The sequence below is a fragment of the Haliotis asinina genome, chromosome 6, assembly GCF_037392515.1.
Source record: "Haliotis asinina isolate JCU_RB_2024 chromosome 6, JCU_Hal_asi_v2, whole genome shotgun sequence".
Classification (NCBI taxonomy): Eukaryota; Metazoa; Mollusca; class Gastropoda; order Lepetellida; family Haliotidae; genus Haliotis; species Haliotis asinina.
The window spans coordinates 16,582,114-16,595,663 of record NC_090285.1 but is presented as its reverse complement, the minus strand read 5'-3'; the positions used below and the strand labels follow the sequence as shown (position 1 = coordinate 16,595,663).

General features: G+C 39.7%; 1 protein-coding gene across 1 annotated transcript in view; it reads right to left on the bottom strand.

Moving 5' to 3' along the window:
- Positions 1-13,550, bottom strand: part of LOC137286508 (proteasome assembly chaperone 1-like) — a 15,657-nt gene extending 2,107 nt beyond the window's left edge. Inside the window, exons 1-5 of the mRNA XM_067818422.1 lie at positions 13,437-13,550; positions 12,261-12,370; positions 1,611-1,822; positions 862-1,060; positions 189-325 (exon numbers count right to left, since the gene is read on the bottom strand). Of these exons, the coding sequence (XP_067674523.1) occupies positions 189-325; positions 862-1,060; positions 1,611-1,822; positions 12,261-12,370; positions 13,437-13,525 (747 nt within the window). The 5' untranslated portion in view covers positions 13,526-13,550. The remainder of the gene's footprint in view (positions 1-188; positions 326-861; positions 1,061-1,610; positions 1,823-12,260; positions 12,371-13,436) is intronic.

Sequence of the window (13,550 nt, the reverse complement as noted above, 5' to 3'; positions counted from 1 at the left end):
ATTGTGGGTGAGGGACACTGAGAGGTGCAGCCTTAAATTTACTTTGACAAATACTCAACTCACCTTGACAATGTTCTTGAGATGTGCAACCGTAAATTCACTTTGACAAATACATTGCGCTCAACTCAGCTTGACAGTGTTATTGAGAGATGTTGCCTTAAATTTACTCTGATAAATACTCAACTCACCTTGACAATGTTCTTGAGAGGTGTAGCTTTAAGCAGAGGTTTAAACATCTTCATTGTGGGCAGGTCGAGGAAGATAGAGTCAGTATAGCTGATGTAGACAACTGCCTTCACCTTGTGCACCTCACAGTAGCTCATCACTGTGATACATGATACATATGATACATTTACATTCACTGGGAGGCAAACACACAGGAACATGCACCAGTCTAATTAAACTTAGTCTCAGTATTATTCACTACACTCCTCTACTGAGTCTAACAAACCCTAGTAGGAGGTCATGTCAGGTAACCTTTGAGTGACCTATGACCGTCCAATCAAACTTGAGACAGCCTGACAGACTTAACCAATCAGACAACAGCTACTGTTTAGGGTCACGTCAAGCAGCGTCTAATGCCATTGTGAGAGAGGTATTATCACTATGACAGGTATTATCACTGTGACAGAGGTATTATCATTGTGACAGAGTTATTATCATTGTGACATCATTATGATCATCATGTTATATATCTAGTGGTATTACACACGTGTAAGATTGCTGTAAATATATTACATCGCTATATCTTCCATGGGTGAGTTATATCGTAAGTTGAGTTAACTACTTCTTTTTGCATGAAATCTCTACATCGACCGTCCAATCAAATACGAGACAGACAAATGGATTTATCAAACTCACCTTGAGCTGGAAGTCCCGTCAGCATGCTCGGCTGCTCCAGGATTGCACATGCAGGGGATGCTGGGTAATGTGCTGTCTTCAACCCTCGCAAAAACGGGGTTGTGAGTTCTGATATTGGAATGTCACTTTTATATTCGCTGGTCATCTGAGAGCACAGCACAGCCACATAACAACTGGACAGCTCAAAACTACTTAGAACCTGGAAAGAAAACCCTAACTATGAGTGTGTGAGTTAGATATATTCTTTGACTACTGCAAATAAGTAATATCAAGAACTGAGAATACCAACACAGAAGTAAATAATGAAACACTAAAGACACTTCCTATGCATATACTCTTTCACGCTTTCCATTGCTTTTTAATGCATATTTCAAATTAAACCACTAAAAAACTCCAGCTGTTTTTGTAATATCAATACTATCTGAAGATTAGAATCAATTAATCATCACCATCATCAACTTACAATACATCATCATCATCATCATCATCATCATCAACATCATCATCATTGTCTGAGATAGAATTGATTTTAAGTAACCCATGCCTTTTGTAAAAGGGGACTAATGGGATCAGGTGGTCAGACTCGCCAATCTGGATCTCCACTGCATAGATCAATCACTGGATTGTCTGGTCCTGACTCAGTAACAAAACCGCGCCATAAAGGTGGAATATCTCTTGAGTGTCATGTGAAACTAAACTCATCATCATCATCATCATCATCATCATCATCATCATCATCCTCCTCCTACCTCTTGCACCCAGGAGAAACACTGTTCCTGTGCTACATCAGTTTTACACTGACACACAACCACCCCAGGACAGTCAAGGGATCTATACAGGAAGCATGTTTTGTCCGTAGCTGACTGCTGACCGAGTGTCACAATATCACGATCTTTGAGACCGCTGAAGACTCCACCAAGAGTTTCATATCTATCTTGCATAATAAATGTTTGTGTGAATCCTGAAATTAAGATCAGAAAAAAACTGACATATACTGAACAAAATAAGTTATACTGGATACTGGTATTTTTATGCCTGAATAGATAGATCATCATTCATAATTTCAAAATTTATCCCTAACTATTTTTGTCCATATCCCTAGCTATTTTTGTCCAGTATATAACAGCAATAATGGCAACGTCACATCTGTTTGTCTGATGTTTAACACAGTAATATCACACAAAGATAATTATAATACTCTAGACTGGACCAGTGGTTGATATAATGATTTTTTTGTTAACTACTTAACATGTCTGACACTTGAATTTGAAAGCTCTGGCTATGGCAGTGGGTTCAAGAAAACTGTATCTCTTCCACATGCACTAGCCTATTGTGCATGGGTGACTGAATCCCACCCAGTGCTGGTGTGTTTCAGCTCTCTTGTTTTTCACTGTTTTTGACACTTTTTCATTTTACTCAAACTCAGCGAATACTGAATGAGTTGCTTCACTGCATGTTCTAACGTGTCGGTTGAAGTGCCCATTAATCACACACAAAGTTACACTTGCCACAGAGTATACATGACCTCACCATGTTTAATTATATAATTATATATGACTATCAAATTTTAGGGTGTTTTGATACTTTTTGGCTATAGTATATATTTTATTCAGAATTCCAAAAATACCAAAAAGCACCGGTGCCATGTTTGTGCCAAGTTTTGTGAAGAAACAGTGAATAGTTTTGAAATTCTGTTCCATAAAACATAATTGTGCAAGGACAGACACACAGAGCCCATTTTAATACCCTCCACAAAACGTGTTGCAGGGATAATTACAAATTTGCATATGGAAAATTTTTTCTACTTGAACTTTGTTATACAGAACAGAAAACTAAATTCAGGAATAACCTTGATTCTGGAACATGGTAATTATCATGTTATATCATAAATCAAGTCTTGTATGATGTCAAGAAGCGGTACTTTGAATGAGCATACAGTGCCATGCCTCACTGGCAAACATTTCTAAATCATTGCATTATACATAAATACACCACAATCTATTTGTCCAACCCTGAGATAAGGTCACTAATGATACTAATACCAAATTTTGTTTTAACAAAATGTCAAGTGAAAAATATACCGTTTGCACGAACCTTCTCACATCTCATCGTGTGCTTTCCTAGGTGTCAATACTTACTGTAATGGGCTGTCATAAACAGTTACCGACAAGGTAATTCATGAACAAAGGTGACATCTCGTTTTGTGCACACACAAGAGTGACAATTGCAAATGGCCTCAGTAATCAAACGTTTCATTTACAAGTGGAATATTAGGCATGAAACCATGCATCTGAAATATGATTTTCACTGCACTCCCCTTATATCCATGAAACAAGGTTACACGATTGTAGTATAAACATGTATAAAAGTTAGACATGCCAAAAAGCAAAGAAGTTGTTCAACTTGGGTCAGTCTACCCATACTGTCAAAACATTCATTTATAAGGGACATTGTTGTGCTGTATACCCTGACTGCTTTACAAAATTTAATCAACAAAATTATTCAACCAAAGCAATAGCATGAGGGGTTTCTTATTTTCATCTCAGTATGTCAAACATAGAGCATTGTGAATTAATATTTGCATTTGTTACCCTGTTTTCATGATAGTGAGTGAGTTTATTTTTACGCCACACTTCGCAATTTTCCAGCTATATGGCGGCGGTCTGTAAATAATCGAGTCAGGACCAGACAATCCAGTGATCAACAACATGAGCATCGATCTGTGCAATCAGGAACTGATGACATGTGTCAACCAAGTCAGCGTGCCTGACCACCCGATCCTGTTAGTAGCCTCTTACGATAAGCATAGTCGCCTTTTATGGCAAGCATGTGTTGCTGAAGGCCTATTCCATCCCAGGACCTTCAAGGGTTGCCTGGGTTGAAACACAGGTTTGTGGAGACCTAGTGGTTGAAGCATTGAAATACCTAGGTTGACACAAAGGGTTGTGGAAACCTAGAGATTGAAGTACTGAACACCATTTTTGACAGAAAGGGTTTGTGGAACCCTAGAGATTGAAGCACTGAATACCTGGTTAGACACACAGGGTTTGGGAGACCTAGTAGTTGAAGTGTTTAATACCTGGATTGACACACAGGGTTGAGGAAGTACTGAATCCCTTGGTCAATATAGGGTTGTGGAAAACTAGTGATTTGAAGTATTGAAAACTTCGGTTGACACATTGGGTTGTAGAGACCTAGTGATTGAAGTACTAAATACCTGGGTTGACACACTGGGTTGTGGAGACCTAGTGATTGAAGTACTAAATACCTGAGTTGACACATTGGGTTGTAGAGACCTAGTGATTGAAGTACTAAATACCTGAGTTGACACCTAGGGTTGTAGAGACCTAGTGATTGAAGTACTAAATACCTGGGTTGACACACTGGGTTGTAGAGACCTAGTGATTGAAGTACTAAATACCTGGGTTGACACACTGGGTTGTGGAGACCTAGTGATTGAAGTACTAAATACCTGGGTTGACACATTGGGTTGTAGAGACCTAGTGATTGAAGTACTAAATACCTGGGTTGACATATTGGGTTGTAGAGACCTAGTGATTGAAGTACTAAATACCTGCGTTGACACACTGGGTTGTGGAGACCTAGTGATTGAAGTACTAAATACTTCTGTTGACACATTGGGTTGTAGAGACCTAGTGATTGAAGTACTAAATACCTGGGTTGACATATTGGGTTGTAGAGACCTAGTGATTGAAGTACTAAATACCTGGGTTGACACACTGGGTTGTAGAGACCTAGTGATTGAAGTACTAAATACCTGGGTTGACACACTGGGTTGTGGAGACCTAGTGATTGAAGTACTAAATACCTGGGTTGACACATTGGGTTGTAGAGACCTAGTGATTGAAGTACTAAATACCTGGGTTGACACACTGGGTTGTGGAGACCTAGTGATTGAAGTACAAAATACCTGAGTTGACACACTGGGTTGTGGAGACCTAGTGATTGAAGTACTAAATACCTGGGTTGACACACTGGGTTGTGGAGACCTAGTGATTGAAGTACTAAATACTTCTGTTGACACATTGGGTTGTAGAGACCTAGTGATTGAAGTACTAAATACCTGGGTTGACATATTGGGTTGTAGAGACCTAGTGATTGAAGTACTAAATACCTGGGTTGACACACTGGGTTGTAGAGACCTAGTGATTGAAGTACTAAATACCTGGGTTGACACACTGGGTTGTGGAGACCTAGTGATTGAAGTACTAAATACTTCTGTTGACACATTGGGTTGTAGAGACCTAGTGATTGAAGTACTAAATACCTGGGTTGACACACTGGGTTGTGGAGACCTAGTGATTGAAGTACTAAATACCTGAGTTGACACCTAGGGTTGTAGAGACCTAGTGATTGAAGTTCTAAATACCTGAGTTGACACCTAGGGTTGTAGAGACCTAGTGATTGAAGTACTAAATACCTGGGTTGACACATTGGGTTGTAGAGACCTAGTGATTGAAGTACTAAATACCTGGGTTGACATATTGGGTTGTAGAGACCTAGTGATTGAAGTACTAAATACCTGGGTTGACATATTGGGTTGTAGAGACCTAGTGATTGAAGTACTAAATACTTCTGTTGACACCTAGGGTTGTAGAGACCTAGTGATTGAAGTACTAAATACCTGAGTTGACACATTGGGTTGTAGAGACCTAGTGATTGAAGTTCTAAATACCTGGGTTGACACATTGGGTTGTAGAGACCTAGTGATTGAAGTACTAAATACCTGGGTTGACATATTGGGTTGTAGAGACCTAGTGATTGAAGTACTAAATACTTCTGTTGACACCTAGGGTTGTAGAGACCTAGTGATTGAAGTACTAAATACCTGGGTTGACATATTGGGTTGTAGAGACCTAGTGATTGAAGTACTAAATACCTGGGTTGACACCTAGGGTTGTAGAGACCTAGTGATTGAAGTACTAAATACCTGAGTTGACACCTAGGGTTGTAGAGACCTAGTGATTGAAGTACTAAATACCTGAGTTGACACATTGGGTTGTAGAGACCTAGTGATTGAAGTACTAAATACTTCTGTTGACACATTGGGTTGTAGAGACCTAGTGATTGAAGTACTAAATACCTGGGTTGACACATTGGGTTGTAGAGACCTAGTGATTGAAGTACTAAATACCTGAGTTGACACCTAGGGTTGTAGAGACCTAGTGATTGAAGTACTAAATACCTGAGTTGACACCTAGGGTTGTAGAGACCTAGTGATTGAAGTACTAAATAATTCTGTTGACACATTGGGTTGTAGAGATCTAGTGATTGAAGTACTAAATACCTGGGTTGACACATTGGGTTGTAGAGACCTAGTGATTGAAGTACTAAATACCTGGGTTGACACACTGGGTTGTGGAGACCTAGTGATTGAAGTACTAAATACCTGGGTTGACACATTGGGTTGTAGAGACCTAGTGATTGAAGTACTAAATACCTGAGTTGACACCTAGGGTTGTAGAGACCTAGTGATTGAAGTACTAAATACCTGAGTTGACACCTAGGGTTGTAGAGACCTAGTGATTGAAGTACTAAATAATTCTGTTGACACATTGGGTTGTAGAGATCTAGTGATTGAAGTACTAAATACCTGGGTTGACATATTGGGTTGTAGAGATCTAGTGATTGAAGTACTAAATACTTCTGTTGACACATTGGGTTGTAGAGACCTAGTGATTAAAGTACTAAATACCTGGGTTGACACCTAGGGTTGTAGAGACCTAGTGATTGAAGTACAAAATACCTGGGTTGACACACTGGGTTGTGGAGACCTAGTGATTGAAGTACTAAATACTTCTGTTGACACATTGGGTTGTAGAGACCTAGTGATTGAAGTACTAAATACCTGAGTTGACACCTAGGGTTGTGGAGACCTAATGATTGAAGTACTAAATACCTGAGTTGACACCTAGGGTTGTAGAGACCTAGTGATTGAAGTACTAAATACCTGGGTTGACATATTGGGTTGTAGAGACCTAGTGATTGAAGTACTAAATACCTGGGTTGACATATTGGGTTGTAGAGACCTAGTGATTGAAGTACTAAATACCTGGGTTGACACCTAGGGTTGTGGAGACCTAGTGATTGAAGTACTAAATACCTGGGTTGACACCTAGGGTTGTAGAGACCTAGTGATTGAAGTACTAAATACCTGAGTTGACACACTGGGTTGTGGAGACCTAGTGATTGAAGTACTAAATACCTGAGTTGACACATTGGGTTGTAGAGACCTAGTGATTGAAGTACTAAATACTTCTGTTGACACATTGGGTTGTAGAGATCTAGTGATTGAAGTTCTAAATACCTGAGTTGACACCTAGGGTTGTAGAGACCTAGTGATTGAAGTACTAAATACCTGGGTTGACACACTGGGTTGTGGAGACCTAGTGATTGAAGTACTAAATACCTGAGTTGACACCTAGGGTTGTAGAGACCTAGTGATTGAAGTACTAAATACTTCTGTTGACACATTGGGTTGTAGAGATCTAGTGATTGAAGTTCTAAATACCTGAGTTGACACCTAGGGTTGTAGAGACCTAGTGATTGAAGTACTAAATACCTGGGTTGACACACTGGGTTGTAGAGACCTAGTGATTGAAGTACGAAATACCTGGGTTGACACACTGGGTTGTGGAGACCTAGTGATTGAAGTACTAAATACCTGAGTTGACACATTGGGTTGTAGAGACCTAGTGATTGAAGTACTAAATACCTGGGTTGACACCTAGGGTTGTAGAGACCTAGTGATTGAAGTACTAAATACCTGGGTTGACACACTGGGTTGTGGAGACCTAGTGATTGAAGTACTAAATACCTGAGTTGACACATTGGGTTGTAGAGACCTAGTGATTGAAGTACTAAATACTTCTGTTGACACATTGGGTTGTAGAGATCTAGTGATTGAAGTTCTAAATACCTGAGTTGACACCTAGGGTTGTAGAGACCTAGTGATTGAAGTACTAAATACCTGGGTTGACACACTGGGTTGTGGAGACCTAGTGATTGAAGTACAAAATACCTGAGTTGACACACTGGGTTGTGGAGACCTAGTGATTGAAGTACTAAATACCTGGGTTGACACACTGGGTTGTGGAGACCTAGTGATTGAAGTACTAAATACTTCTGTTGACACATTGGGTTGTAGAGACCTAGTGATTGAAGTACTAAATACCTGGGTTGACATATTGGGTTGTAGAGACCTAGTGATTGAAGTACTAAATACCTGGGTTGACACACTGGGTTGTAGAGACCTAGTGATTGAAGTACTAAATACCTGGGTTGACACACTGGGTTGTGGAGACCTAGTGATTGAAGTACTAAATACTTCTGTTGACACATTGGGTTGTAGAGACCTAGTGATTGAAGTACTAAATACCTGGGTTGACACACTGGGTTGTGGAGACCTAGTGATTGAAGTACTAAATACCTGAGTTGACACCTAGGGTTGTAGAGACCTAGTGATTGAAGTTCTAAATACCTGAGTTGACACCTAGGGTTGTAGAGACCTAGTGATTGAAGTACTAAATACCTGGGTTGACACATTGGGTTGTAGAGACCTAGTGATTGAAGTACTAAATACCTGGGTTGACATATTGGGTTGTAGAGACCTAGTGATTGAAGTACTAAATACCTGGGTTGACATATTGGGTTGTAGAGACCTAGTGATTGAAGTACTAAATACTTCTGTTGACACCTAGGGTTGTAGAGACCTAGTGATTGAAGTACTAAATACCTGAGTTGACACATTGGGTTGTAGAGACCTAGTGATTGAAGTTCTAAATACCTGGGTTGACACATTGGGTTGTAGAGACCTAGTGATTGAAGTACTAAATACCTGGGTTGACATATTGGGTTGTAGAGACCTAGTGATTGAAGTACTAAATACTTCTGTTGACACCTAGGGTTGTAGAGACCTAGTGATTGAAGTACTAAATACCTGGGTTGACATATTGGGTTGTAGAGACCTAGTGATTGAAGTACTAAATACCTGGGTTGACACCTAGGGTTGTAGAGACCTAGTGATTGAAGTACTAAATACCTGAGTTGACACCTAGGGTTGTAGAGACCTAGTGATTGAAGTACTAAATACCTGAGTTGACACATTGGGTTGTAGAGACCTAGTGATTGAAGTACTAAATACTTCTGTTGACACATTGGGTTGTAGAGACCTAGTGATTGAAGTACTAAATACCTGGGTTGACACATTGGGTTGTAGAGACCTAGTGATTGAAGTACTAAATACCTGAGTTGACACCTAGGGTTGTAGAGACCTAGTGATTGAAGTACTAAATACCTGAGTTGACACCTAGGGTTGTAGAGACCTAGTGATTGAAGTACTAAATAATTCTGTTGACACATTGGGTTGTAGAGATCTAGTGATTGAAGTACTAAATACCTGGGTTGACACATTGGGTTGTAGAGACCTAGTGATTGAAGTACTAAATACCTGGGTTGACACACTGGGTTGTGGAGACCTAGTGATTGAAGTACTAAATACCTGGGTTGACACATTGGGTTGTAGAGACCTAGTGATTGAAGTACTAAATACCTGAGTTGACACCTAGGGTTGTAGAGACCTAGTGATTGAAGTACTAAATACCTGAGTTGACACCTAGGGTTGTAGAGACCTAGTGATTGAAGTACTAAATAATTCTGTTGACACATTGGGTTGTAGAGATCTAGTGATTGAAGTACTAAATACCTGGGTTGACATATTGGGTTGTAGAGATCTAGTGATTGAAGTACTAAATACTTCTGTTGACACATTGGGTTGTAGAGACCTAGTGATTAAAGTACTAAATACCTGGGTTGACACCTAGGGTTGTAGAGACCTAGTGATTGAAGTACAAAATACCTGGGTTGACACACTGGGTTGTGGAGACCTAGTGATTGAAGTACTAAATACTTCTGTTGACACATTGGGTTGTAGAGACCTAGTGATTGAAGTACTAAATACCTGAGTTGACACCTAGGGTTGTGGAGACCTAATGATTGAAGTACTAAATACCTGAGTTGACACCTAGGGTTGTAGAGACCTAGTGATTGAAGTACTAAATACCTGGGTTGACATATTGGGTTGTAGAGACCTAGTGATTGAAGTACTAAATACCTGGGTTGACATATTGGGTTGTAGAGACCTAGTGATTGAAGTACTAAATACCTGGGTTGACACCTAGGGTTGTGGAGACCTAGTGATTGAAGTACTAAATACCTGGGTTGACACCTAGGGTTGTAGAGACCTAGTGATTGAAGTACTAAATACCTGAGTTGACACACTGGGTTGTGGAGACCTAGTGATTGAAGTACTAAATACCTGAGTTGACACATTGGGTTGTAGAGACCTAGTGATTGAAGTACTAAATACTTCTGTTGACACATTGGGTTGTAGAGATCTAGTGATTGAAGTTCTAAATACCTGAGTTGACACCTAGGGTTGTAGAGACCTAGTGATTGAAGTACTAAATACCTGGGTTGACACACTGGGTTGTGGAGACCTAGTGATTGAAGTACTAAATACCTGAGTTGACACCTAGGGTTGTAGAGACCTAGTGATTGAAGTACTAAATACTTCTGTTGACACATTGGGTTGTAGAGATCTAGTGATTGAAGTTCTAAATACCTGAGTTGACACCTAGGGTTGTAGAGACCTAGTGATTGAAGTACTAAATACCTGGGTTGACACACTGGGTTGTAGAGACCTAGTGATTGAAGTACGAAATACCTGGGTTGACACACTGGGTTGTGGAGACCTAGTGATTGAAGTACTAAATACCTGAGTTGACACATTGGGTTGTAGAGACCTAGTGATTGAAGTACTAAATACCTGGGTTGACACCTAGGGTTGTAGAGACCTAGTGATTGAAGTACTAAATACCTGGGTTGACACACTGGGTTGTGGAGACCTAGTGATTGAAGTACTAAATACCTGAGTTGACACATTGGGTTGTAGAGACCTAGTGATTGAAGTACTAAATACTTCTGTTGACACATTGGGTTGTAGAGATCTAGTGATTGAAGTTCTAAATACCTGAGTTGACACCTAGGGTTGTAGAGACCTAGTGATTGAAGTACTAAATACCTGGGTTGACACACTGGGTTGTGGAGACCTAGTGATTGAAGTACTAAATACCTGAGTTGACACCTAGGGTTGTAGAGACCTAGTGATTGAAGTACTAAATACTTCTGTTGACACATTGGGTTGTAGAGATCTAGTGATTGAAGTTCTAAATACCTGAGTTGACACCTAGGGTTGTAGAGACCTAGTGATTGAAGTACTAAATACCTGGGTTGACACACTGGGTTGTAGAGACCTAGTGATTGAAGTACGAAATACCTGGGTTGACACATTGGGTTGTAGAGACCTAGTGATTGAAGTACTAAATACCTGGGTTGACACACTGGGTTGTGGAGACCTAGTGATTGAAGTACTAAATACCTGAGTTGACACCTAGGGTTGTAGAGACCTATAGATTGAAGTACTAAATACCTGGGTTGACACCTAGGGTTGTGGAGACCTAGTGATTGAAGTACTAAACACCTGGGTTGACACATAGTATTGTGTAGAACTAGTTCTTGAAGTACTGCATACCTGGACTGTCACACAGGGTTGTCACACAGGACAGGGTTAGGATACATATCAAATTCACATTATAATGTACTAACCCGTGTAGACCTGCGCCTAGATTGTCGAAGCTCTCTTAGCGCTATAAGTGCCATACATTATCATTAACTAATGACTATCTCAGTGCTAAGAGAGCTTCGAAAATCTAGAATTGGCCTTCAGTAACCCATGCTTATCATTAGGGGCGACTATCCGGATCAGGTGGTCAGGTTCGCTGATTTTTTTGACACGTCATCATATCCAAACTGTATAGATCAACACTCATGCTGTTGTTCACAGGACTGTCTGGTTCAGACTCAATTATGTGCAAACCTCTGCCACACGTACAGTTGGAATATTGTTGAGTGCAGCATAAAACTAAACTCACTCACTCACTCATAATGAACTTGTGGCAGCCCTAACGAAAACCGAGCTTCTAGCTGATTGTTATCACTTTCGTGTTGTCAACCATATAAAAAAAAATTGAAAACAGATCACCGAAATTTTAGAGAAATGGTTTTCAGGTTTAGTCAACATCCAGGAATTATTATATATTCATAGAAACAAATAAGGGAACGCATGAAGGTTCCTTTATAATTTTCTAGAATTTCACTCACTGAGAAACACAAAAGAAAAACAAAAAACAAAGAATAAAAGAACACATGTATTTTCATGTGTTAACCTTATTTGTTTCCATAAGAATATTTCAAACATCTGACTAACTGTTACCATAGTTACCAAGTTTTTACTGCAGGACTACAACAGCAATTCCTACCTGTGGCTGCTGGACCCACAGCAATGATGAGGGTCTCACATGGCAACTTCTTCATGGATGTCATCTCCATTTCCTCTCTGGTCTTTGACGACCAGTGTACAAAGGAGGAACTGATCAAACAATATCAACATTTATAATATAATATATGATTATAAATATGATGAACATTACCTTTTATCATAATACAGTATAGTGGAACTGAGAACCGAATGCAAGACAGTGTTCCAAAGTTCAACAATACCATAAATTATGAAAATAATGCATATCAAAATTCATTTATTAACTACTAAAATATGTATTGATACATGGTGGTCACGTCTTGACTGACAGCACATGTTAAATGATGGATGAAGCCTACAAACCTATGCTGCCATCCCAAGTGTGGTGCAGTTGGCTAATTTGAACATGCATCACTCAGAACATGTAATACTCAAGCACCGATTAAGAGATTGCAAATATCTGGGTACCATGAGAGCACTTATAAAGTGGACTGTGTGACAGGTAAGTAATTCGCAAACCCCAATCAGAAGATGAAATTGATGAAATGGAAGCATGATGAAAGTACCAGAAGTCACTGAACTTCCTTTGAAATGTATTTGAAACATGGCTAATTGCAATAAATTGCAACAAAAATAGAATAAATGAAAGGCGAAACTGTTGGGGTGTGATCATGATCATGGTGATTGATGAAGACCTGTTAGCAAAAAGAAAATGGCAGTATTTTTCAACTGACAGGGCATCTGATCTCGATGATTCAAATACACCTGAGCCACTTGAAAAGAGCAGTTGCTCTCCACACCAATCCAGTTTTTGTCAAGCTGCACAACACACCGGGTTAAGAAGGATGGTACGTACGAATACAAGTAAAGCGAATGGTAAAGATATTGTTGCCGAGTTCGTCGTTAAACAACAAAGTAACAGATTTTTTGTGTCCTGCTTGAGAAGTCGGTATACTCTTTCGTTGGGCGCTGATAACCTGCAGCATTTCCTATGATCATGAAAACGAACACTTGTCATTTATCATTGCTTATGTGCCACGAAAATATGTGACACTGCGGTAAGAAATCACGTGCGTCATTGGAAACATGCTGGTTGAGAACTAATCATGGGCTGCCTAACATATGTAAGAAAGCAGGTTATATACTTTAAGCTTGTTATATAAATCAGGCATAAAACCTTGCAACGGGTACGTCATCTTCTTCGTCATCATCGTCGTCAACAGCACGGGACGTGACTGGCAAGATTTCGCCAAAGAAAGTCGCCATGTTGAATATTTACATATCGTATTTT